This window comes from Heliangelus exortis, chromosome Z (assembly GCF_036169615.1).
Source record: "Heliangelus exortis chromosome Z, bHelExo1.hap1, whole genome shotgun sequence".
Lineage (NCBI taxonomy): Eukaryota > Metazoa > Chordata > Aves > Apodiformes > Trochilidae > Heliangelus > Heliangelus exortis.
In genome coordinates, this window is record NC_092454.1 from 63,948,785 (window position 1) to 63,974,423 (window position 25,639).

Consider the following 25,639-nt stretch of genomic DNA (forward strand, 5'->3'; position numbering starts at 1 on the left):
GCCCCCACGCAGAAAGGGCAGTAAAGGGAAGTGAAGCCGTCATCATGATCAGTTTTTCAGGGAGCTGCCATGGCTGCCCCTGGGTGTTAAGGGGAATGGAACTGTGTTGCATTACTCATCCCACCAGCAGCAAAAACCCTGATGTGGTCCCTCACATCCAGGAAGAGGCAGCCGGGGATATTACTCATTGCACCAGCTTTGCAAACCACCCCTGTCCAGGTCAGCCCTCAGCATCATGTGGGTTTTGCTCAAAGGCAGCTTCTCTGGTCCTGGAACAAATCCCAGACCCTGAGGATTCAGGCCAGGAAAGGCTATTTGTGATACAGGGGCAGATAAAGGGAAATGCAGGGTGAAAGACAGCATCTGGATTCAGGAACAATCTGTGATGTTCCCCAAAGCCTGGGGGAAATTGCTTCAAGAGGTTTGGCTCAGCTTTTCCTCTCTTCTTCAGCAGTAATCCTCCCCCACGCTGGACAAGTATTTGTATGGGCCTGCGTGTATTTCTCACAGAAAAACAAAACAAGTATATAAATAAATTACTGGCAGCACCACAGACCTGCAAGGGTCCTCTGTCTTTAGCAAGCACAGTGCAAGTGGTGTCTAGTGCAGTTTTCTGACTGTCTCACTGTCTGGCTTTAGCAATAACCTGCCGCAATCACAGCAAATAAAGTTTAGCTCTCAGCTCAAGAAAATTTGCTTCAGAGGAGATGGTTCATCAGTAAGCACTGTGGTTTCATCGCAGCAGAACAGAGCAACATGTCCAAATGCACCACAACCAAGGAGATCCCACAGCTCTTCTCTGCCTACAAGTCTATGGACTGAAGCTAGGTAAACCAGCACAGCTTCTGTGCAGCAGAGAGGGTGCTAGCAAATGTTAGGCTTACTGCTTATCACTGCAGCTAGTCCATTTACTCCAAAAGGAATAAGCAGTGTGATGTTCTGTAAATCTGAAGTCAGTTTGGCAGTGGTAAAGTGATAGAAAACAGAGACTGAGTTGTCTTTGTTGACAAAGTCCAAAATATTAGATCTTGAACATAAAACCCAGCCCACTCAGCCCTCCTCCCCAGATTGTAGGAATTTTCAAACGTAGCCAACTCATCCTAGAAACTCAGTCCCACTGACTGAAAAAAGCTGCCTTCTCAAGGGTTGGACCAATTAGCAAACTGATTGCTGCATGAAACATTCAGCAGCTTGGTCATAAAGGAGTTGTAAGGGAGTGATGAAAGAGGCATTTCCATGGTCTGCCTCGCTTCCTAAAGTCACCGTCTATCCTCTAGCAACTGAGCCTTGCAATCAAATGAAACAGGGATCAAAATCTGATCTGAAGCTCTGACACAGTGAGACGTGACTACAGCACTAAACAGCCCAATATGTCCACTCATTCTGGTTTGTTGGAAATACAGACTGGTCATGTAAAGCAGTTCTTGTTTTACATCCCTGGAAGTTACACCAAAGTTAGGTGTTGCTTGGTAGACATAATTCAGATATGCAGATATAATACAGATATAATACAGGTATGCATAGCAAATGGGATTTCAATGTGTACTTATATCATCTTTGCCAACCTTTGTTCCCTTTTGTTTAGTGGTAACACTAAACACTTTTTCATTTGGTTTTCTGGTAATGATTGTAAGTTTCTAAAAAACAACCCTGTGCTACACAAGAGTCACCAGATCCACTCCAGCTAATAAAGAGGGCCATGAAAATCTTGACCAAATACAGACCATCATGTTTTACTATTGAGAGAGTTTCTGGCCAGCTGCCAGGAAATTAATGGAGCATTAGCTGGGCATTTCATGTTTCAAAGCTCTGACCTTCTATCTATCTATCACTGTTGGAATTTCCACCCTGGTATACATCTGGGAGAGGTGGTTGCTCCTCGTAATGGGCAAATCTCTTGATAGTGCCAAACAAGTAAAACAGGAAAGAAATCAGGAAAAAGCAAGTGCCTTGCTGAGACCAGACTCTGTAAGATTGGGTGCAGACATGTCTTGTAGTGTGGTGTATTTTCTCAAAATGTGCTTCAAGGCAACCATTCATGGTGTCTCTATTTACTGGGCACTTATTCCTACCTGTGTCACCGAGGAACTGGAGTCTCACCTTCTCCAAGCCTGGACCTGGCTCTCTTGACAGAAAACTGCATGCAGATCAAAGACACCTCTTTTGCTGATATTTCCATCCTGAGGGACCAAGAAAGTCAGAACTTGGGAGAAAAGGAAGCTATCTTTTGGGTGGATGTGAGCCTGAAACTCAAAGTTTACACCCAGGGTCATGCACAATCTCAGGGTGTCCTACTCAAAGAATGGTGTTTAATACTGGGACCAAATAGGCAAAGGCATCAGAGTAAGAATTTTCTCATTGATATTTTGATCAGACTGCATCCCAACAAATCGAGTTTTGCTACTGATGGCTTGAGCCACGTTTTTGAGGGATTACTAGTGGTTTTGGTTTAATCTATATTTAAAAATATATATAATGAAGAACAAGTTGTTTTTACAGGGTCCTGAATGCATTTTTATTGCTTAAGGGCTGCAGAAATGAGAGCCCTGAGAAGCTGTTAGGGGACAGCCCAGCACATCTCAGCTCAAGGTAATGTATATCACCTGGTTTCCAACCTATAGCAGCCAAAAGACACAACACAAGAGAAGGCAGGCACACAAAATAAAGCAGAGTGCACTTCCGTAGCCTTTGCCTCCTGCCCTGTTGAGAAAAACTAAAGGTTAGTGACCAGCCAATATAAATTAAGGCCAGAGGTCCTCCTGGTCCTCCTCAGCTTTGTTTTGAGTCAACAGGCACTGGGTGATTTGCACTGACTGCCCTTCAGTGGGCAGGGCTGGGCTGGAGATGGATGAAGGCTGAAAATACTCCCAAGTATTGCAATCTTTGGGGTTGGTTTTCATGCTGGACATGTAACAGTCCAGACCTGGGTGCCCTCAGAGTCTTGTTCTCTCCATTCCTGATGCTTTAGCAGACTTCCTCCAACCTCCTCAGAGAGCCAACCACTGGCCTTGCTTATCAGAGAAGCAAGCCTAGCTTGGGTGCAGAGACCCCAAAACCCAACAGCAAACCACAGCCTTGCTTTCTGCCCACATCCCGAGCTGCCAAATGAAGAGTATTTGCAAGGATTAGCACTTTGCTGAAATGCAGCCTAAAACCAGCCTTCCAAATCTCTCAGTGCAAAGCCTGGCACCCAGGGAGGTGGAAGACTGGAGGAGTCTGCTTCTTCCTTCCCAATGACTTGATTTTCATCAGGGGCTGGGAGCCAGTCTTCCAAGTAACAGCCCCTAAGAATGGGGCCAGTCTTCCCATTGCATGAGCAAGGAGTCCCCACTGGTCCAGTTTATTTTTGCATATGGGACTCCCCCCAAAATAAAACATTTTGCTGCAATGACAGCCTGCTCTCTCCAAGTGGGTACTGATAAAAAATGGACTTTATTCCAACACTGAAAGGAGAAATGAGTCAAGAGAGCCCTTAATGTTGTTAAGAGCTCAGAGGACTCCAAAACATTAATTGGCCTGTCTAGACCAGCTCCTTGTCTGGACACTGTTATTGCAGCCTCTCACTCAAATGTTGAAACTAGAACATGAGACCACACAACAAACTTTAAATTTCCTTTTTTTATGTTACATCATTCTATTTCCTGCCTAGGGCCTTTTTTTTCTTTCAGTTCTTAATTAAAAAAGAAAAAAAAAAAAAAAAGCAACAAAAAAACAAAGAAAACAAAAACAAACAAACAAACCTTAACTTCTGCATTACTGACAGTTTCTGTATTGTTAAGTTCCTGTGCTTCGTAACTGCTGGGAAAAAGCTGGAGCTGTGGTTGCATTAGAGGGAAAACATGTAACTATAGTGTTCAGGGGTAAGCATAGGGCAGAGGATGCTTGGCAGTGTGGCTGCCATGCTGGTGTTGTGCAACACAAACGATGGTGAAGGGGCCCTGCTGAGCTCCACAGCAGGGCTCAAGTCTACAGTTTGAACTTGGGTCAAATCTGAACAAAATCTCCAAATCTTACAGCAGTCCTGACAGAGAGAGAGAGAGGATGTCCCCCCAGGCTGCTGTTGGGGAGCAGGGGCCCTTTTGGGATTTTTTTTGTATCAGAGGGTGCCTCATCTATCCCCACGGAGTGATGTTTGCCCAGGTGCAGGGCTGAGACAGATGGGAAAAGCCAGGGTGCATCACAACACAGCAAAACCCACCAATACACCTGGACTCCCCAGGATCAACCTCCTGGAGAAACTCAGATACACCAACACCATCCACTGACACCAAACATAGGGTGTCCATGTCAGAAATCAATGCCTACTCTTGCAGCAGGGCACGTGAGCCCAGGTAAGGGTGTCCAGCCCATTTGTCTCTGGTGGCATCAGTGTCTGTCTCATCTAAAAGCACCTCTCATTAGGTCAGGGGCACCTGGAGGCTGTTAATGAGTGTCACACTTACCAGAAACTTCTCATAATTAATTCCTGTGTTACCAGGAGAAGAAATTGCATGGCAATAAAACAGAATCATTTGGTCCATGCTAATTACTCAGGAAGGTAGTAAACATTAACTATCCATGGGAATCAGGTGACACATGCAGATGCTGGGATCCCTCTCTCAGCTCAGTATTTGTTGTTTTTTAATCAATTGGAGGATTCTGGAGGTGGGCTATCTCTCGTGTGGTCTAGAATATGACAGCATGCATGAGGGGGCTTAAACATGTAGCACAGGAAGGAAAAGCAGTAGCTACACCACCCTAAATCATTACTCACCATCACATCCCTTGCCTTCCAGCAGGTCAGGGAGTTGGCACAACAGCACTGGCTGAAGCAGTGCTCATCTTTCCAACAGAGCAGAAAATGAAAGGATGACCCACACGTTCCCTTGCACCTTCCCTAGGTATGTGACAGCAGCTTGACTGGAGGCCACAGGTGGTCCACAGGCAGCACAGTAACTTGAAAACCTCTGCCAGTCAAAGGCTGAGGTTAGCCTGGTTACAGAAAGGTTGGAGAGTGCTCCTCTCTCCATCAAGCATCGCCATAGCTATTGAGAGTCCCAGCACAGAATGACAGCCATGGCTCTACAACTGGTAGGAAAGCCAATACTTTGTGTCCTTCTCACAGCCTGCATACTGCCCAGGAGGAGGGTCCCTGTCCTCCTCTGCACTGACAGACAGGATTCTTCATGCTGACGGATGCCTGAAATGCATCACTGGCACCTGTGGCCTGGCATACACTTGGGTACCATGTCACCCTGGAGTCACTCTGGCAATATGGACAGACTCAAAAGCCCCACAGACACATTGGCCAAGCAGCTGTGAAAGCCTTATGAACCGGATGACCCCTGCCACCAACATGAATGTGGCACCACTTACAACATTTCTTCTGTCCAGATTTAGCAGTGGCTTGAGATGGCTGATGAATAAGTCAGTCTAGAGGAGAGGCTCCTTCATCCTGGGGCTCTGCACATGTGGCTCCTCAGGCTTTACTGTCATTGCATGAATCACAGCCATCTCCAAGCAGGAGGAAGAGGCAAGTGAGTAGGTGCATGTCTCATGAAGCAGAGAGCAAACGTTTCTTCCTGTCTGCTTTAGGGCATCTCGGCACAAGACAAGTCCTAAGCTTGTTTTGATCTGGCTTGTGAATTTGGTTGCCCTGGTTTTCAACAGCGTTATTACAGGTACCTTCAAGGAGCCTAACTTCTTCCAGGATGTGGTGGCTACCTTCTCACCCATCCCTCCACTTTAAGGATGGTCACGGATGGATAATTTGTGCATAATTTGTGCAAATAAAAATACAACTGCTTTGAAAACTGTCAGCTGGAGCACTTCTCACAGGCTCTTCAGCATCATCAGGTCAGGCAAAGAAGCACAATTTCATGTGTACCTTTGGAAACTGGAGCTTGTGTCCATCTCCCTTCAGCAAGGATTACATTACTGTTAATGAGCCTACAGGAAATCACAGGCAATGTTTTTTAACCTTAGCTCCATATCCACACACTGATCCACACACACACCTTGCCCTGACCTACATCAGCATCAAGAGAGAGGAGCACTCTCATTTTTGGGTAAGGAAAGAAGTCTGTGATGTTTCATGGATGGCAGAGACAACCACACATCTGCATTTTGAGAGTCTCTACCCTCCAGACTAGGAAATGTCATGTGTACAAGGGCAGAAAGCTATGCTGAGGTGATGCTGCTGTGCTCTGAGGTGTATGTTGGAGGAGGAGTATGATGCTACCCTAAGGGTAAGGCAGTGTGGAGCCCTTGAGACATCCTGAGATCATGGCCCAAAGCCAGCTTGTCCCTCTACTTCCACCAATGTTCCTCCCTGCTGCTGCTAGCTCCTTTAGTGCAGTTGCTAAAATCACCCCAGGCACAAGGTCAGCCCATTGCAGGGTCCCAGATGGAGCACAGAAGTATGAGCTGCATGGAGGTCCTAAGAGACTCTCTACTGAAGCTAGTGAAGAGGACCCAATGCCCAGCATCTCTTCTGGCTTTTTTGGGTGCCATTTCTCACAGAGAGAACCATGGCTGTTCTCTGAGTGACCCTGGGAATGAATTTGTCTCTGCAGTGGCCCAAGGACTGTGCAGCACAGGAGGGACAGGGGAATGTGAACACCATATCCTCTTGATAAGGCCCTCGACAACTGTCTGGCCTCAGCAGACAACCACATCAGACATTGTTAAAACAACCCTGGCAAAATGCATGACTGATGAACGTCAAAGTCTCCACACTTATCTCTGTGGCTTATGCAGAAGAAACATCTCAGCACAGGACCCTGAGGTTGTTCCACTTGGAGAAAAGGAGCTGGGGGGACATCTTATTGCGCTCTACAATTACCTGAAAAGAGGTTGTAAAGAGGTGGGGATTGGTCTGTTCAATGAAGTTACAAGTGATAGGAAAAGAGGTAATGGCCACAAGTTGCACCAGGAGAGGTTTGGATTGGAGGCTAGGCAGACTTTCTTCACCAAAAGGAATATCAGACATTGGAACAGGCTGCCCAGGGCAGTGGTGGAGTTACGATCCCTAGAAGTATTTAGGAGTCATATGGACATAGGACTTAGGGATATGGTTTTGCTAATAGACTTGACAGTGTTAGGTTAGATGGGTGGACTCAATGATCTTGAAGGGCTTTTCCAGGCAAGGTAATTATGTGATTCTGTGATCTGGGTCCCTCAAGATGCATGCAGAGGTGGGTGAAGCAGATTCAGAACTACATAGAAATGCAGTATTTTACTTCCAAAGAAAGAGAAATAGAGCATAGAGAGTGGTGGTGGAAATCCCAGGAAAGGTCAGGAATGAAGAAAAAAGCAAGGTGGGATGTGAGAGGGAATCTTGAAAAGAGAGAGAGAAACAAAGCAAAACAGCTTTGGGTATCAGGTACTCAAAAGCAAAGCTCATGACTGGTACCAGGCCATCATCTGAATGCGATGCAAAGCAAAATGAAGAAATGAACTTCCATTTTCCCCTCATGACTTCTCATATGCTGCTTCCCACAAGCAGCACAGCATTCTCTGCTGCAGCAGGCTGCCAAAGGACATGAAACCACAAAGTGTTTGCCCAGGAGATCATACCAAGGCTTGCTGTGAGGACTTCTGAACAGTCATAGTCAGTGCAAACACTTAGTGAAACCCACCTCCAGTGTGTATGGATTTTTTTCCTGTGCGTTACAGAGGTTATAGAAGACAGCCAAGCACACTTGCAGCTTACAGCTTTTCTGTGTAACTTTACAAAGCACTCAGGCGTGACATTGATCCTTAACACTGCTTTTAGCAGAGGTATGTTACTTCATTGATAATACAGCTCCTGTGTGATTCATTCACAGAACTTGCATTTCAGATGGAGAAAATCAAGAGGGCTCAGCAGACTGTGATGGCAGATGCTGAGGAGAACCTGCCAGTGCTTGGGTGGGCCCTGCTGATTTCCCAGGAACCCTCTGATGAACAGGATCCTGCCAGAAGAAGAGCATCATCTTGGGTGAAATACGTACATCAGTCACTCCCAAACACTGGTCTTATATCAGACAAACTCTGATTGAGAAGGAGTGGAATGTTTCCCTGGTATACTGGGGTTACTTGCAAAGGTTTGGGTATCAGGAGGGCTGCAGGGGTGGGTTCCATGAAAAAGATGCCAGAAGCTTCCCCTGTTTCTAACAGAGCCAATGCCATACAGCTCCAAGTTGGACCCACCACCAGCCTATCAGCAACAGTGGTAGTCCCTCTGTGATAACTATCTGAGAAGGGGAAAAACACTACAGATGGGGAGAGGAGTGAGCATACGTGAGAGGAACAACTCAGCAGACGCAGAGGTCTGTGAAGAAGGGGGGGAGAAGGTGCTCCTGGTGCTGGAGACAGATCCAGCAGCATCCCCTAAGAAGAGCTCAGGGTCATCTAGAAAAAAAAGTTGCCCCCTAGGAAAAAATGCAGGTTTGGTTGCTACTGCCCACCCTACTCTCTGAGAAAAGGTGGACCATGGAGGAAGTAAAAGAAAACCTCAGGCTGAGTTTGAGATATTTGAGGCAATTAAACAGCAAGTGTTAAGTCACTCAGCTTGAGACTGGAGTGCCTTGAGACTGGAGAGCACAAATGAGCTTTCCCATGTTTGCAAACACCATGCTAGCTGTCTCTTCATTTCTGGAGACCCAAAGCATGCCATAAACCTGGATGAATCATAGAATCATAAAATCACAGAATGTTAAGGGTTGGAAGGAACCTCTAGAGATCATCTAGTCCCACGCCCCTGCCAAAGCAGGATAGCCCAGGGCAGGCCACACAGGAATGCATCCAGGTGGATTTTGAAAGTCTCTAGAGGAGACAACATAACCTCTCTGGACAGCCTGTTCAGTGCTCCATCACCCTCACAGTAAAGACGTTTGTCCTCATGTTGAGGTGGAACATTCTGTGTTCTAGTTTAAACCCAGAGAGTTTATGAGGTCACAGAAGGTTTCTTTAGAAAGAAATTAGCAGGTTCCTTCTAATAGATGGCCCAAAAGAGTTTCATCAGCTCTGTAGTGTTTCAAGATTCCTTCCTCTAATGAACGTTCTATAAAAAGTGGTGCTACAATGAGTGGCACAGAAGAAACATGTTTTTTTTTTTCTTGGCACACAAGAGGAAGTTCTTGGTTAACCCATATCACCCCTTGGTAAAGGGAGATGAACTGTGTCCAAGATCCTTTTTGTCCTTTCTTTTTCTCAGCTTGTCCTCTCATCTTTTAAGCAGACGTGCTACACCAAGTGGTCAAAAGACTCTGGGTAATTACAGGTATTTCTAAGAATCATTAATACATCATCTTGTGAGAGAAAATCATGCTTGCTCTGTGACTTATGCTGGTACAACACCAAGCACACCTATCTAATTATTAAATATTTATTGCACCCTTAATAGGTCAGTTACAAAAGCAAAAGCAGAATAGCAGGGTGGAAGGAAAGGGAAAGTACAATTAAAGGCTTCTGCTTTGTTGCAGTGTCAGGGACAAGTGCAACACTCATCATTTTCATTGTAAGGCACTGGTGAATAACCTGGCCTTCCTATGGTAAATTCTGATGCAGCTGTGCCTGGAGTTGTTGCTTCTAGCAGCTTCCTCATTTCTGCAACCCTACTCCAGTGTTTAATCCAACAGTGGACATGACTGACCATCTCTTGCTATAGCTGTAGTTTTTTCCCTGTAGCTGTCCCTTTTACTGCGTCACACACTTGAGTGGTAAATAATGCTTTTGGGAGAGAGAACCTTGTCTTAGACATGCTCATGGAAGCTTGGAGAGGTTAACTTATGAGAAGTTAGCACAAGCTGCTGGATATGGGACACTGCTTTCTTTTCCTTTGTTCTTCCTTTCTTCCTTTTGGGTTTCCTTCTCTCTGTCACATGCTTATGGGGAAATGGAACATCAGTGACTACAGTGCATCTGAGGGATGTCTGGCTGCAAACCCTCAGCCCACCTCAGATCTCACCCCTCCAGCCACCAACACACACTGGATCACAAAGCAGAAAAGGCAAAAGGAATACCCAGGAAGCAGATCCATGTCTCCAGAGCCCAGAAGGTTTTCTTGCTCTCAGCTGTCGACAGTGAAAGGCAGCTGGGAAACCACTGGCAGAGGCACACATGGGGCTACGGAACATCATCCTGGGAACACAGGCCACAGCTCTGGCTCAATTCACCCAGATGGACACCATGATTCAAACCCTACATAGCTGGCTGTCCTGCAGGGATCACTGCTGCCTACCTTTCTCACTCTCCTTCTCACCTCTCCTGGCAGCTTGGAAAGGATGGAAAATGCAATTTGTTCAGCATCCCAAACATCCTGTGGGCCTGACCCTGAGTGCACTGAGGCTCACCACCAGCTCTGTGTGAAGTTCTTTACTGCTGATGCATGTTGGTCTCACTTAACAGGTAACAGTAACCAGCACCAGAGTTTAAAAAAATGGGTGCCTTCTGTCAAAGGAGCTTTAAAGATGACAAAAAGGGGTCAAATTTTCATTTAATTTCCACCTGGATGTTTGTGAGGGTCAGGGCTTGCATGGGTTCTCCAAACATACAGACTTTTTACCAGCTTACATCTAAGTGGTGCTGATTACTTCACTGAAGGGCACCCACTCTTAGACATGACAACTTTCTCTGACACAGTCTTTCCATACATCAAAAGAGTGTAGCAATTCATTCTTATAAGCACTGATCAATGCCTCCAGAGCTCTTGCAGCCAAAACTGTCTAAGGGCCAGTTCTTGAAGCCTCCATTGCATTTCTACTCTGTCCTTCCTCAACCCATGTTCTCTGACCTTAAGGAGGAAGCAAAAACATGTTCCTGAAGGGCAAAGACATGCCTTTAAAAGTGCTTGCTGGTCCTCCCCCTGCATTTGCCATGAGCCATCTAGCTCACCGTTCTATCAAGTGACTCCTGGTTATGACATGGCATATAGCAATCCCCTGAAGCATAAAATTCCCTTAATTTCCAGCTTCCCCACAGTCAATTTGTGTATTTTCCAAAGCCACGTCCCCTCTCCAGTGTGTTGCATTTTTTATCCTGAGGAAGGTGGGTGGCAGTGAGGGCACATGAGAAGCAAAGGCCCCTGAAGCTAAGAGATTGTGTGTGTGGGACAGCTGAACAATGAGACACTCCATAGTTTAAAAAAAAAAACAACTAACCAACAAACAAACAAACAGAAACACCAATGAAAAAACCCCAGACAAAATCAGTAAGAAAACAGGGTGTGTTTTCTGTGCATGTGGGCATTTTTTTCCCCAGCCAGAAGACCCACATTCCTCTGCATGATTTTTATTACGTGGTGTCATGATAGTAAGTAGTACACTGAGAATCAAGCTCAGATCACACAAATTATATCACTGTCCAGTTACCTTAGGCATTCATACAACTGTCCCACAGCAACATTTCAAACTGCTGTATGCCTAAGCTTGGACTTGCCTGTACAAACACCAAGAAGGCAAATGGCCACAGATGGGATCTGAAAGCAGAGAGCACCTCTCCTCATAATTCATAGAGGGATTATCCATGCACTCCTGCCTATAGAAAATGTCACTGAGGAATTTGTTATGCAGATGGGTTGTTTCCTTCCTTTGCTTGCTCAAGCTTCTGCGAGAACTACACTGGGCTGAGCTGAGGCTCTGAAGAGCTGGGTTTTGAAAGTAATCTGTGTTTTTCTGTAATTTTGTCCCGCCCAGCAGCAGGTTTCAAAGTGAGGTGCCTTGGCTAATAAGGTTTCTCTGCTTTGCCTCTCCTAAGCCAGCTGCAGCAGCTGCAACTCCTTGTACCAAGTCCTTGAGGCATTGCTTCTCACCAAGAGACACACCAGCTCCTATGGTGTTGCCACTGAAGAAAGAAGGGGATGCTCACGGTATGGGACAGGCAGAGAAAGGATCATGAAGAGCAGCACCTGAAGCACTTTGGGTAGGTAAAAGCAGCTCAGGGAAGGGCTAGGTGGGAGGTAGCCCACAGTGGTGCACATAGAAGTTGCACCCCCAAGCAGAGGAAAGACAAAAGGGGATGACACCATGGGATCAGGAAAGAGAGCCTAGTGGTTGTGGTGGTTCTGCTGCTGTGGTAAGTAATGTATTTAATAAAATTCCAGAATAAAAACTGACTTACTCTCAGTACAAATTTTTTACCTAAGAGATCACCAACACAAATCTCGTGGGGCAAGCTTTGAGGCTATGAGTGGTGTTACCAGCTTTTCAGTGTTTACCACAAAGCAAGGCAGGCAGGCCACATCCTGTTGGGATGGGTTGGTACCCGTATTCAGACCAAATTATCTCCTGTTGCCTTTTGATTGTGTTGTTTGGTTTTGGGGTTTTTTTTGTTTTGTTTTTGTTTTTTTATGAAGAAGCATCTTTCTATTCAAGACCTCCACTAAGTCTTCCTGTCCACTGCTCAGCTGCATCCCAGAGCAAACTTTCCTCAGGCTCGTGACCTGGCTACTACAGCCTGCACAAATACCCCATTCATGGCACAGCCAACACCGTGCAGTCGTAGCTGAAGTCAGTAACTCCATACTCCACCATGAAACCCTACCAGCACAACAGAAGGAAAGGAGGACTGCCTGGCTTTGCAATCTGGGACAGGCAGTAGCACAGTTTCCACGACAAGAATGTACGGGGAAAATGAAAGAAATTGTTTGTGAGGGCTGTTTCGGGTCCAGACTGACTCCCTCCAAGAGGAGAACTACTGAAGATGCTCAGTTTCTCTCCAGCCATCAGTTTCAGTGTTTACCGGCGGGCAAGCAGTGCCCATGTGGTCCGGCAGAACAGCGCTGCTCTGCTGCCCGCTGCTGTGCATTCGGCGGCCGGGGACGGGGAGGGGAGGGGGGAACAGAAATTGAAAAAAAGAAAGGGAAAAGGACTGCCGTGATTTCCCCCTCGGTCCTAGCCCTTTCCTGACTCGCAGCTCGACCACCGCTCGCCCTCCCCGCGCTGAGGCCCGCGCCAGCCCTCATACTCCTCTTCTTCATCCTCATCCTCCTCTTCCTCCTCCTCCTCCTTCTACAAACGGTACAGGAGGAGGTGGCGGCAGAGCCGGGCTCTGCGGAGGGGCAGGAGGAGGAGGGAAATTCTGAGAATCAGCCTGAGGACCGTGCCTCCGCAACACTTCCTGCTCATCGTTACACAGCACTTTTTCGCTCGCTCGATGGGACTTTTTTTTTATTTCTTTTCTTTTTTTTTTTTTTTCTTCCCCCTCCCCCGCCTCCTTTGCTTCTTCCAGGCGGATGCAAGGCCCGCCCTCTCCCCACCACGCACACCGCCACCGCGCCGCTCGCCGGGGCCCGGTCGAGGGGTGCTCAGACCCCTCTGCTCCCCCCGTTCCGAATTCCCGCACCACCCCCGCTCCGCGTCCGCCTCCCCCCTAGTGCCGGGGCGGGCCCTGCGCATGCGCGGCGCGACGCGGCCCTGAGCCGGGGATATAAGAAGGGAGGCGGCGGAGCGGCGGGAGAGCGCCGGGGAGGCTGGAGCGGTGGTGTTGGAGCCAACGGAGCTGAGCGCTGGGACGAGGCCCTTGGCTGCCTTCTCGCCGTTTAAGCCGCCAAACCCGGGCAGCCGCACCGCCGACTCGACTCGCCGCCTCTTCCCCGAGCCGCCGCTATGGTGAAAAGCGTGGGCAGCCTGGTAAGTCCGTTAGGCTCCTGCCCGCCACACCCCGCCATGGCCCCGCAGGTGGCCCCTGCCGCCTGCCCGCCCTCTCTCCCTCCCTCTCTCCCGCGCTCCTCCGGCGTGGAGCCCGCGGAGCGGAGCTTTGTTCTCCCTCCTCCTCGGGCGTGGCGTCCCCGTCCTTTGGAAGGGAGCGGGAGAAAGGAGAGCGGTGCGGTGAGCATCGGTTCCCCGTGCGGGACTGGGCCTGCTGGGCCCCCGTCCGCGCTTGGCAGGAGCTGAGGAGAACAGGTGCCCCTTCGCGGGGCGGTGGGGCCGGCGCGCTGGGATCGCGGCCCGAGTGTAGGGGCAGCCCGGGCAGGAGGAGCCTCCTTCACCGCTAAAGTAGGGAGGGGGAAAGTGAGGGGAAGAGTTGCTGGGACCTGCGGGAGGGCACCGAGACCCGCAACGTGACATCCTCCCGGCCCAGCCAAAGGGAGAGGAGGACACAGCGGGTCCCGTTTCGCACCCCGGGATGGGCAGTCCTGCAGCAGCCTCCAGAACGAAGGCTGTAGATAGTCAGAAGGGATATGATGCAATTTCATACCGTGACAGTCTTGTTGCTCATCTCCCCTTAAAAGCTCGAGGAAACGTTGTGTTTCGTTTCTCAGGCTGATAATGAGGTCTTATCGTACCCCTAATTCACAAGACCAGGCTTGCCAGTGGGAAGGGGACAAGGTGGCTTTTGTAGTAGATTGGTTTAAGTTCTGGTGTGCTTTAGCACAGGAGTTCATGGAAAACATGAAGCCGCTTTTCTTGACTTAAAAGGAAATTCTAGAGATCATTATCATTCCTTTACTTAAAAAACAGGAGTTGTTGTTGTAAGTAGTATTTCCCTGGTTCTTTCTGATTTGTTCAGTACCCTAATGCTGCACCTCATTGTTCGGGTGGTTTTGTGAATACAAACGTCTGTGGCTTTTGGATAGAGAATAATAGTGAAGCCTAGACCCACACATGAAGGATACTCTGCTGGTGGTGAAGTAGTGTGTGGTCTTGTGCACAGCAGCTGACACGGTTGATAGGCAACAACAGGGTATTTGGTAGCTGTAACATACTGACTCAAATCTCAATATATACTCTGTGCAAACTTAGTGAACTCTTCATTTCAGGGTAAGTTCTTTTGGGCTAGTCTTGGATTTTGAACTTGAAATTCGGCTGAAGTGCCAATTTGATCTGAACACAAGGGGCCTGTGGGGCACCCAAGTTCATCTTGTAGGCTCTGCTCTGCTGTAGTTGGGTCACTGTAAAGCATGGCAGGCTTTCCCTGTTAGGCACCTTAGATGTCGATGTCTGACACATGAGTTACTTCTGCTTGTGACCACAGTTTAAATATCTGTGAATGCAGAAAGCTCATTGAAGTCATGATGAACAAAATGCCAAATCATTCATGTCCTGGGGATAGATGTGTGCAAGCTCACCATGAAATTCTTACTCTGGCTTGCCTCCCACCTTTTCCTCTGTTAATTGAGAGGCTGAGGAGGTGAACGTTTTCAGTAAGGTTTGTGGGTTTTGGTGTAGACTGAAACATCTTAAAAATTAAGTCAATCAACCCAGCTTTGGCAAAAAAAACCCTACTCTAACTTAAGTTGTATTTGGCTTCTACTGACCTCTGAGCCACAAGTGTTAATAGCCTGCTGTAGTAAAAGTACTGTTTTGTTGCTCAACCAGGGAGAGTGTGGACTCGACAGTCATGCTGACAACAAGATTTTAACATCAGCAGCACCCAGCGTATTCAAGTACAATGCAGCTGGGATTTCTGGATTAGTTGTTTTCCAGAAAAGCACATTTGTGTTCTTTATTTTATTTTTCTGCTACCTGCAAAAGCGTCTGTGAATGACAGCTGTAAAACAATGGCAATGTGACAGCTAGCTAGTTGTGGCTGCTTTCCTAACGCCTCTTTAGAAACTGACCAGCTTCTGAAGAATAGGTACTTTCAGGGTGCTTTTCCGTCTCCTCTGAATTCCCTGCTAGTGAACAGAAGGGGCAGTACTTCAGTTGGTTTAAGTGTATCCTCTTGAAAGGAGTGAATAAGTTGTAACAGGGTTTGACTGTGGCACATGCTGCCTGTGAGAGGCATATAAACTGCTGAAAACCTGGTGTTGCCACAGCCTTCCTCTTCACTCTGTCTGACTCGCTATTATTTGAGTCAAAGCAAATAGTCAGAATTTGAAGTTTCAGATACAGATCATTAGTTTTGGGAGTGGTATCTGCTAGGAGGTTCAGGAAGCTGTACCTTCTGTCTGTTAGCTTTTAAAACATTAAACTGGTGACTGGGTTAATCTAAGTTCAAGGGAGATTTGATATGTGTTGGAAATCATGTTTATAACTAAGGTCTGCACCATCTGGCAGATTTGATTGAAGCTGTCTGTGCTCAGTAGGCTCCATTTTGAGGTGTTTCCAGGTGCTGGGAACCCCTGCTGCTCTAGAGGATTTCATTACTAGGGCTTGTTCTCATACTTGGTCACAGAAGACTGCTGCCAACGTGTCTGTTGAATGCAGCATGTGCTTTTCTACTGGAGGACAATACAAGTAAAATAATGTCTGGTGTGTGCTTGAGGAAGTTGTAGTTAGATGTTCAAAACCAAAACCCAAAACCAAACAAGCATCTAGTGGAGGTTTTGCCCAGTAAGGTGCTATCTGAAGAAAAAAAATGGTTAACATAGTTACCAGATCCTCCAATACTGTGACCACAGTGTTGTATTGGGAGGTTCCACATCTGTTAACAAACATGATTTGGTTTTTACATGAAGGTTGTAATTTCACAGTTTATGGAAACCAGACAAGTAGCTTGTGTTACCCCTTGTCTTCCTTCCTGCAGGGAAATCAAGTTCTGTTGAAAAACTTTGGACTTCTCCTTAGTTCAGTATTTTTTAACTTGCAAGAGTTAAGCACCTTTGGACCCTGCATCTCTTTTTACTCTCCCAGAACGATTTTAGCTGATACTAGAGATGACTCACAGGGTGACACTGATTGTAGGACCAGGTCTCTAAGGGTGTTATCACCAACTGTAGATATTATGCTCTTGCATTTCCCCTTGCTCTCTGCAATAGCAAACCTGAGGTGTGTTGCTATATGACAAATATGTCCCAGGGCTGGACTTCCTCTTGCAGAATACAGTAATTATGCAGCTGCACAAAAGATTGAAGGGTAAGAAGAGGATGGTCTAACTGGCAGGTGCAGGAAGTGGAATTAGTGAAGAGCTGATAATATTACAGTGCAGAGATAGAGAAGCCATACTAAAAACCAAGCTATAGGATTTAAACATGCATAGATGGGAGTGAGACTTGACTGAAGAACTTGTGGTACAAGTACTTGCAGGAGCAGCTATCAGGGATTGCTATCTACAGAGACAGGGAAGTTTGGGAATAAGGCACTTCAGGTATTGGAGTACAGTACATTGACTGTGTACTATGTCAGTACAGGAGTGAGGGAATGTGGAGAGACAGGAAAATTTACAGTTCCTTAGGTGGTGTGGAGTGTTAATTGCTGATCTTACAGCAGGGCAGACGCTGAATATCCAAAATGCAAGAATTCAATATGTGGAGGCAGTGCTTCTGAAGATAGCTACGTGAAGAAGTGTCTCATCGACAGAGTGTCAATGCTGAGTGTATTTAAAGTATATTTAAAGTTACAGACCCTCTGCTTTGTTATACTCCATGACCAGTTTTAATGTGTTCAGTCTTGGCTCCTCACCTGCATGGCATTCTTTAAGGGGGAGGGAGTAGCTTACTAGAATCGAGTCTCAGATTGCAGAGGCTGGAATTAGGTAACTCCTGCACTGCCAGACCCACCAACCACTGTATACATGTGGCAGTAACCATACTGCTTTCGGTTAGCAGTTGCTGGCAGAACTCTGATGTCCTGGCCTGTTAAACTGGGGAAAACAAATCATCTGTCTTCTATAAGCATAATCTGAAATGAAGTTCATATTAACATCTCTCCTGAGGCTTGCACAGCCTCAGAGTTAAGTTGAGGAATGTTGAAGTGACTTATACTTTCTTTGGAAAAGAAACGGTCAGGAAGTAGCTGTCGAGCATTTTCTGCTTCTGCCTGAGGTAAATGTTTGCCTCTTGCTAGCATGCAAGTATTTACTACTTTTAATGCCTTTCAGTTCTAAAATATGAACTTTTTGACTAGCAGACATGGTTACTGGCATATACAAGGAGTTCTGAATTCCAGAGAATTGTCCTAAAATGTTTGAATAAATGCAAAAAACAAGCTTCAAACTCTAAATTATTGGATGTTACTTGCTACTCTGTGTGTGTAGTATTACTTTGGCTAGTGATGTAACTTGTCATTTCACTGGCAAAATAAGTAAATAACTGTCCTGTGGTGTTGCTTTAGAAAACAATGCTGTAGAGTAAACCGAGCAACATCATTTTGATGTTGGACATTTACTGGAAGTGGCAGCAAACTGGAGGAGTGCACAAAGGTTTGTGGTTTTTTCAAATTCTAAAGGGGAAAGTCAGTCCCAGAAGAATGAAGTTTTCTTGCCAAGAGAGAAATGAGAAAGTGGTTTATTAAAAACCATAAGGATCACATTCTGTGGGTAAGACTTAAACAGAGCTGCCAGAGTTGAGGATTGTAGGCTAGATGAATTTCTAGCCTAATGTTTCTACAATTCAGTGAGTTGAGCTGACTGAGCCTTGTGGCCTTTTCTGATTGAAGGGTCACAAGACTGGTTGATGCTTGCATTGATGAAAGCCATTCATACTGAAGTACTTACCAGATGGTACAAATACCCCAGTGAAGAGTTTAAAGAGCTACCAAAATGGTTTGTGTTAAGGTTGAGAGCAAGGTTGCTTTGGGATTAGTCTAAATTCTCTTGGAAAGCAAGGGGAAAATGATTAATGTGTTAAATTCTGCTTTTTGTAGACTGAATTTGAGGCCGAGCTGAAAGCTGCTGGTGAGAAGCTTATAGTAGTTGACTTTTCTGCTACATGGTGTGGACCATGCAAAATGATCAAGCCCTTTTTCCACGTAAGTAGACTTTCTGGTTTTATTGGCAACTGTGTTATACAAATGTTTTTGTGCTGCTTGATTTTAACATAGAGGAAACCTTTTGTTACTTGTGATTGCCAGCATTTGCTGCAAATGGGAGAGGTCTCAAGCATCTGGTTTGAGGCTATCAAGTTAAGAATGCTGATTTCTGATATAACTGGGAGCTCAAATGAGGTTCTTCTCTGCTGGTGCTTACATGCATCTTGGGTCTACAGAGATGTAATGGTTGCATTGCCTCAAGAGGTGGGGTACAGAATGGAGACCATGTTTGTCCTTCTGTATATGGTTTTTGTTACCACTCCAGCTGTGTTTAAGTGACAGTGGTGATGAAGGCTTTAAGAGAAGGCATTTCACCTATGCCTTGGGATATTTTGGTCTGTGGGGTCTATGTTTTAACAGGTATTGAGCAGAAAATAATTTTTCCTCCGGTTAGTATAATAGCTGCTTTATGGTAATAAGGCAGGTTTCACTGGGGTCTAAGCAGCACCAGCCTTAAAATTTATATGAATGTCTTTAGTGGAAAGCTGTCCTGGAATACTGTAATAATATTGTAACTATGGCTTCTTATTTCATTCCAGAGTCTGAATGAGAAGTACAGTGATGTGGTGTTCATCGAAATAGATGTGGATGATGCCCAGGTATGGTCCAGAGTAATTCTGAATAAGTATCTGGGAGCTAAGGAGTTTCACACAAGTGATGATGATGAATTCTTTAAAATGTCCTTGCAGATAGTGAAACAAAATGAAATATTACTTCAACTTTGAGAAACAGAGATAGGGCTTCAGCACTTACCCTGGAAAGAACAAATTTTTACAGGATGCCTTAGCAGAGCAAACTGCTTTGGTTATCTTCACACTTTAAGCCCTATGTGTCAGATAGCTTGGGAACACTGACTCTGCTTTTGGGGGGGGAGTCTAAGGCCTATGTTGCTCTGATGCAATCTTCCCTAAAACTAATGGCTCACAGGTGCCTGATCTGTCTGGTCTCTCCACTGCTCTTGGCACTGTTTCCTCTCTCATGCCTTGAATTAAGTGCAATAAAATGTTTCCTGTGTAGCAGGTCCAGCAATGTCAAATAGGTACTTGAACAATGTCAGGTTGAAACATAAGATTTGTCAATAGGATTCTTGAGCCTTACAAATAGTCATCTCTGTTTTGATGTAGAAGTCTGTTTTTTCCAAGCAAAGGGTAAAAGTATAACAAATGTGGTTCTACTATTGCATGAATTAAATGCTAGAGGGGGAGGGTTTGAGACTCATGGTAACACTGCACTGTTTTTGCTAGTGGTGAGCTACCTGACGTGTCTTTACTTCATTTTGAACAGTAATTGTTTTGACACATCACCTAAACAATAGGTAGCTAGTAGCTTCTAACTTTAACATCCTTCAGACATGCACAGCTGACAATTATTTTCTGTCTCTTCTAGGATGTTGCTAGCCACTGTGATGTGAAGTGCATGCCAACTTTCCAGTTCTACAAGAACGGAAAGAAGGTAGGCTCTGCTTTTTTGGAATTGAAGCAATCATGCTAAACCCTGGAAAGAAGGTTGGGAATGTTAGACTACATAACCTGCTTTCTCTTGGTAATGTGTCTGGGGCACCACTGGCATTAAGACACTCCTGAGAGAAAGCAAGTTCATCTTGGTGCTTGATGAAGCAAATGATGTTGTTCACAGTTAATGAACTGAGTTAGTGTCACATGTCAGAGGCAGAGCTTCATGAGAAGTTAGTGGGGCTAGGTGTCTGGGTTAGGACTGCCAGTCTGTCTGCCTAACACCCTGCTTTTTACTGATCTTGGTCTGTATTTGTTCTCTGGATGCAGCCCATGTTCAAGCAGAGCCATTACTATATATACACCTATGGAAGCTCATCCAGAGATGCCTGATGTGGATGACTATACACACTTGAAACGACTGCTTGGATGTCTTTACATTTCAAGTGGAAGTCCTGTCTTAGCAGACCTCTTGTGCCTGTTCTGCCAAGAGGTGCATGAGATGGGATGTGACCAGGCTCTGAAAGTGCAGGGGGCTGGCTGTGCAGGGTAGTTGTGAATGGCTGCCTGCCTGAACTAAAGAACTGCTGTGTTAAATGTTACCTCGGGTTTTCACTGAGCACAGCCAGCTGATGGTAGGCTTTTCTAAAGGAAAACAATGCCTGAATGGAAGTTTCATGGCTAAAGGCAATGGAATTGTGCCTGAAAAGTGTCAGATGTTGGGTGACCTTCAGTTTAGGTTAGTATGGGGCCAGATAATGACTAACCCTTTAACAGTTTTCTCAAGATATATTTCCATAGCTTCATAACGTAATTGGGAGAATTACGATTGATACACTTAACCCTGTCATTTTGGGTTATCTTGTCAGTTTTCTGGATACATTAGTATCAAGCAAGAAATTTTATGGCCTTTGTAGCATGGTCTGCTCTGTATCTTGCCCTCGTGTAGGTACTGGACAGCAGAGCCCCTGGTTTTGAGACATGAATGTTGCATTTGTGTTTCTGCTGTGCAAGTTTCATGAAGGACAGTTCTCACAGGAAGCCAGGCTCAGGGACAGGTCATTTGGAGCAGTCCTTCCAGAATTTGATTGGTAAGGGTCCTGAGTGCCCCAGGGTAACTTTGAGCTACCTCTGCTCTGTCATGACTTCCAGAGTCTCCTCAAACCTGTTTGTCTTACATAGCATTGGTTCAGCATCAGTTGTCCTTTCCCTTGTTTCATTTGTAGAAAGCTCCAGCAAGGGTACTCTGGAAGTGATTCTTGACAGACTTGTGTCCCATTTCTCCATGGTTTGGGGGCAAAAAAATTTCAGTCTTAGCAGATTTCTCAATAGTTGTCTATGTGTCTGGATGCTGTGCAGCTACTGATATGAAACATTGAAACAGAAGTTCTAAAGATCAATCTCTTTACAGGTGCAGGAGTTCTCGGGGGCCAATAAGGAGAAGCTGGAAGAGACCATTAAAAGTCTAGTCTAAACTGCAGCTGCAAGCTATGGGGATACTGAAGCATGACTGCTTCAGCTGCATTATAGCCTGTGACTTTTCTACGTAAAAAATAATTCAAAACAAGGCGGATAGTTTAAGTAGTGGATACTATCCTGCTAATCTGTGTAAATGAGTACAATAAAGTGTGCATTCACTTAAGATATTGTCCTGTGTTTGAATGAAAATGTGAGAAGTCCACAATGTCATTAAGGTTTCCCTTTTTGCCATGTTGAAAGCGTAGTGTCTGGATACAAAGATTCTTGTCAAATGTGACCTCATTACTGGGTTGTTGCTGGGGTGGAAAATTTTGTTGTGTGGGATAGCAGTGGCAGCTGTTTTTGAAGTCTACTCCCACCCTACTCAGCTGGTAGTTACCAGGCTATAAGGTAAAAAAAGAGTTTAGAAGCTGTAGAAAAGAGGATTGTCAACTGGGTGGAATAGGTTTTTTCCTCTTTTTAGCCAAAGATGCTTTTAAAAATGTGTATTTAACATCAGAATGCAATGCCAGTCCTACCACAGAAGTGTAAGGCAGGACTTGGAGTTGCTGCTTTTTTGCCTTTTCAGCTTTGCCTTACTATTAGTGTACCTTCTGGTTCTGTTAGTAGTAAAGTATGCTTAGACTCTTTGAGCTGAACTGCTTTGTTCCTATGCAGTAGTCTGGAACAAATGACCAAAGAGGTAAAACTTGGGGTGTTTTATGCCCAAGATAATTGAGATTTATGTATTGTAATTTTTGACTGCACTATTGCATTCTTACAACATCATGGGCAGTAAGTGACTCTGCAGTCCTGCAAACCTGCATCAGGTTGTCTAGGTTAGTGCTGACCTGCCAGCCTCTGTGTACCATTCAGCTGCTCTTCCCAGACTTACCAAGGAGAACTGCTGTGTTTTTCCACTGTATCAAAATTACTTTCTTGCTGGCTTGGGTGTTGTCCTGGATAAGAACTCAGTAAATAAGGAAGCAGGGCTGTAGCTAGCAGCTATGCCTAATGCTGTGGTTAGGGCTAGGTGAGCTGTGATGCTCATTGAGTATCACTGATGAAAAAGCAACAGCTACATACGCAGACAGTGTGGAAAGAGTGAGCCTCTTGTCTTTGTGGTACAGAGAGCTCGTGTGACTCAGCCTGACACTCATTCCACAAGCATGCATGAATTTCGTGGCTCTTGAGGACAGAAGGCCTCAAAAGGCATTACTGTGTATGTTCCCTACTTGAAACAAGATCCTTCTAGTCCAAGAAGTGACCACACCCTTCACTTGAAGATGAGCCATCAAGGAGCTTCTTGGATGCAAGATCTGGGTTGTGATTATGTAATGAGGAGGACATGCAAAGTGTTTTCTGTGCAGCTCTGGCTGTTTCAGGTGAGTGGAAAAACACTACCCCAAGTGGTGCTGTGCACAGGCATGTGGTGAGAGAGTATCATGACGCTGGAGCAAGGAGATTTTAAAGTGACATTGTCTGCAAACAACTGTTTTTAAAGGCAGTTCTTAGGTGGCCTGTGTTTCTTCTGGGCAGAAGCTCTGAGCAAGAAATGTTTAAAAAAAAAAAATCAAATTGTAGTCATCATGTTAGGGATTGGAAGGGACCTCCAAAGATAATTTAGTCTGTTAGAGTAGAATCACCTGGAGTAGGTCACACAGGAACATGTCCAGACAGAGTCTGAATGTCTCCAGAGAAGGAGAATCCAGTCTGAGGATCCCACTCCAGTGCTCTGTTAACCTCACAGTAAAGTTTTCCCTCGTGTTTATGTGTAAGCTCCTGTGTTCCAGTTTGAAATCATTGCCTCTTGTGCTATCTCTGGACAGCACTGAGGAGTCTGGTCCCATCCTACCCTTCAGATATATTTTTTAGTATTGATGAAATTCCCCTCCTAGAGTTTTTTAGCCTGAACAAACCCAGCTCAACCTTTCCTCATATGGTAGCTGCTCCAGTTCCCAAATGGTTTTGGTGGCTCTGCACTAGACTGTCCTTGTCCTTAATGAAATGGGGAGTTCAAAATTGGATGCTGTATTCCAGATACGGGCTCTCTAGGGCCAAGTGGAGGGAGAGGATAACCTGTCTTTACCTATTGGCCACATTCCTTAATGCATCCCAGAATGCCACTGGCTTCCTTGACCATGAGGGCACATTGTTGGCTCACAGATATCCTGTTGTCCAACAGGATTCCCAGATCCATTTCCCTAGAGCTGCTCTGCAGTAGTCCAGAAAGATCCAGATCACAAGAAAGTAGATTCAGGATAGCATTGGGAAAGATCAGAAATTCTGGGATAGTTCTTGTTCTGAAGTTCAGGTGCAAAGCAGTTCTCACAAGTGCAGTGAGTCTTCAGCTTCCAGTGCTGCAGTATCTTCCTGGTCCAAGAACTGGCATGTAGGCACTCTGTGATTAAATAAACTTGCATACCCATACTGGCAAGGAATTTTTCTCTAATGCATCATTCTTTGAGGGATATGTAGTAAGGATCTAAGGAAGGAAACTTCCCCTTAAAGGAACCAGCAAGCATATTCTCTTCAATCACATTCCAGCACACCAATGCATTTGAATTTGGTCCTTCTCATTACAGGTAATGGAAGGCACAGCTGAATGATTGTGCTGTGTCCTGGTTTGAACCCGGACAGAAACAATTTTCTTCAGTAATTTTGCTCCCCAGTTGAATTTTCTAAGCAACTCTGCTTTCTGAAATATAAGCTGGGATGTAAGGAGTCTTGGTTCTACTGTGCAGGAACAGTTGTGATACTGGGAGAGACCCCCAGTTCAGGATGGGAATTGAATGGAGTCTTCCTACAGGCAATAACATGGTGTTTCAGCCTCTAACAAAGCCTAGATATACAAAATCAACTTTTTGGCCAGAATGGAATGAGCATGAGTAGCCTTGCTAAAAATCCTGGGCTGTATGCCCTGCCTCATGGGCATTAATAACCTGTAGAGCTCAGGGGGTGTATGGTTTTTTTGCTTGCTTGTTTTTTATGTGAGGGAGAGACCAGTATTACCCTACCAGACAGCACTGCAGTGGAGTCACACTTTCATTCATCTCTGTGATCTGCTGTTTGCTTGGACAAAACTGACAGCTTTGATCCAGGGATCTGAAAAGATGCCTTTAAGAATGAAGTGGTAGATGGCCAACTGACCTGAATGTTTGGAACAAACTTAATTTACATGGCAGAGAAGAAACATGTAAAGATTTCTGCTGGGAGTAAAGGCTCCAGGAAGAAGTTCTCCCCTCAGGTAATGGCTGCAATCTTGTTTCATTTGGCTGTGGTATGGCTGGGTTCTCTGCTTTGCTGTCAAACCAGCAGAGCAAGATATTTTTCTCTGCAAGCCTGTTATATCATTTGCTTTCTTAGAGTGGGCTGGCCAAGAGGAAAAGGACTTCCTTGAGCAGAGCAATTGGAACACATGGCTGGAATAACCAGGCTTAATGAGAGAAAGTGTATTATCATGAAAGGGATGGTGGAGGGGACACTGGGTGGACAGATTTGGGTTAGATTGCAGTGAAATAGTGAACCTCCTTAACTCCATCTATGTGTTCTGAAACCACAGTAAATGCACTTGGGGCTCTCTTAACCACCTGAACATCTATCCCACATTTTCTCTTGGCAACAATCAGCCTATAACTTCAACTCCAGTTAATGATCTGCTTTCCTTTCTTCCTTGGCCTTAATAAAAGTTAGCCTTGGATCCCTCACTGACTGTTTTAATAAAGAATATTTATAAATATTCTAGTGTTTAAATTCTTATTGTTCATTCATGAAAGCTAGTTGGATCTAGCAGAGACAAACTTCTAATATTTTACTAGTGCTAACAAACTGGCTTAGCAGTTCCTCTGTGCTCTGCTCCATGACTGTGCAACTTTCAGCCACCTGAGCACTTGGTTTGAGAAATATGCTGGTGAAATCCCTTCTAGGTTAACTCTTGTAGTGCTGGTCCCTAGCCCTTAGTGAGTATACCATCCCATACGTGTCATACTTGGTATAAATTTGAGGGATCACACTGGTCAGCCCTTCAGCCCTTCTTTGCATCTTCCTGCTTTCTTCAGTGCCCTGAGTGGATTCCAT

The 25,639-nt window shown here is 45.5% G+C and overlaps 1 protein-coding gene across 1 annotated transcript; it reads left to right on the forward strand.

Moving 5' to 3' along the window:
• Positions 1 to 13,378: 13,378 nt before the first annotated feature.
• Positions 13,379 to 21,739, forward strand: LOC139789444 (thioredoxin). Its single transcript, XM_071730203.1, has 5 exons — positions 13,379 to 13,592; positions 18,489 to 18,593; positions 19,193 to 19,252; positions 20,040 to 20,105; positions 21,516 to 21,739. The coding sequence occupies exons 1-5, from the start codon at positions 13,569 to 13,571 to the stop codon at positions 21,576 to 21,578; spliced, it is 318 nt and encodes a 105-aa protein (XP_071586304.1). The 5' UTR covers positions 13,379 to 13,568; the 3' UTR covers positions 21,579 to 21,739.
• The last annotated feature ends 3,900 nt before the right edge of the window (positions 21,740 to 25,639 follow it).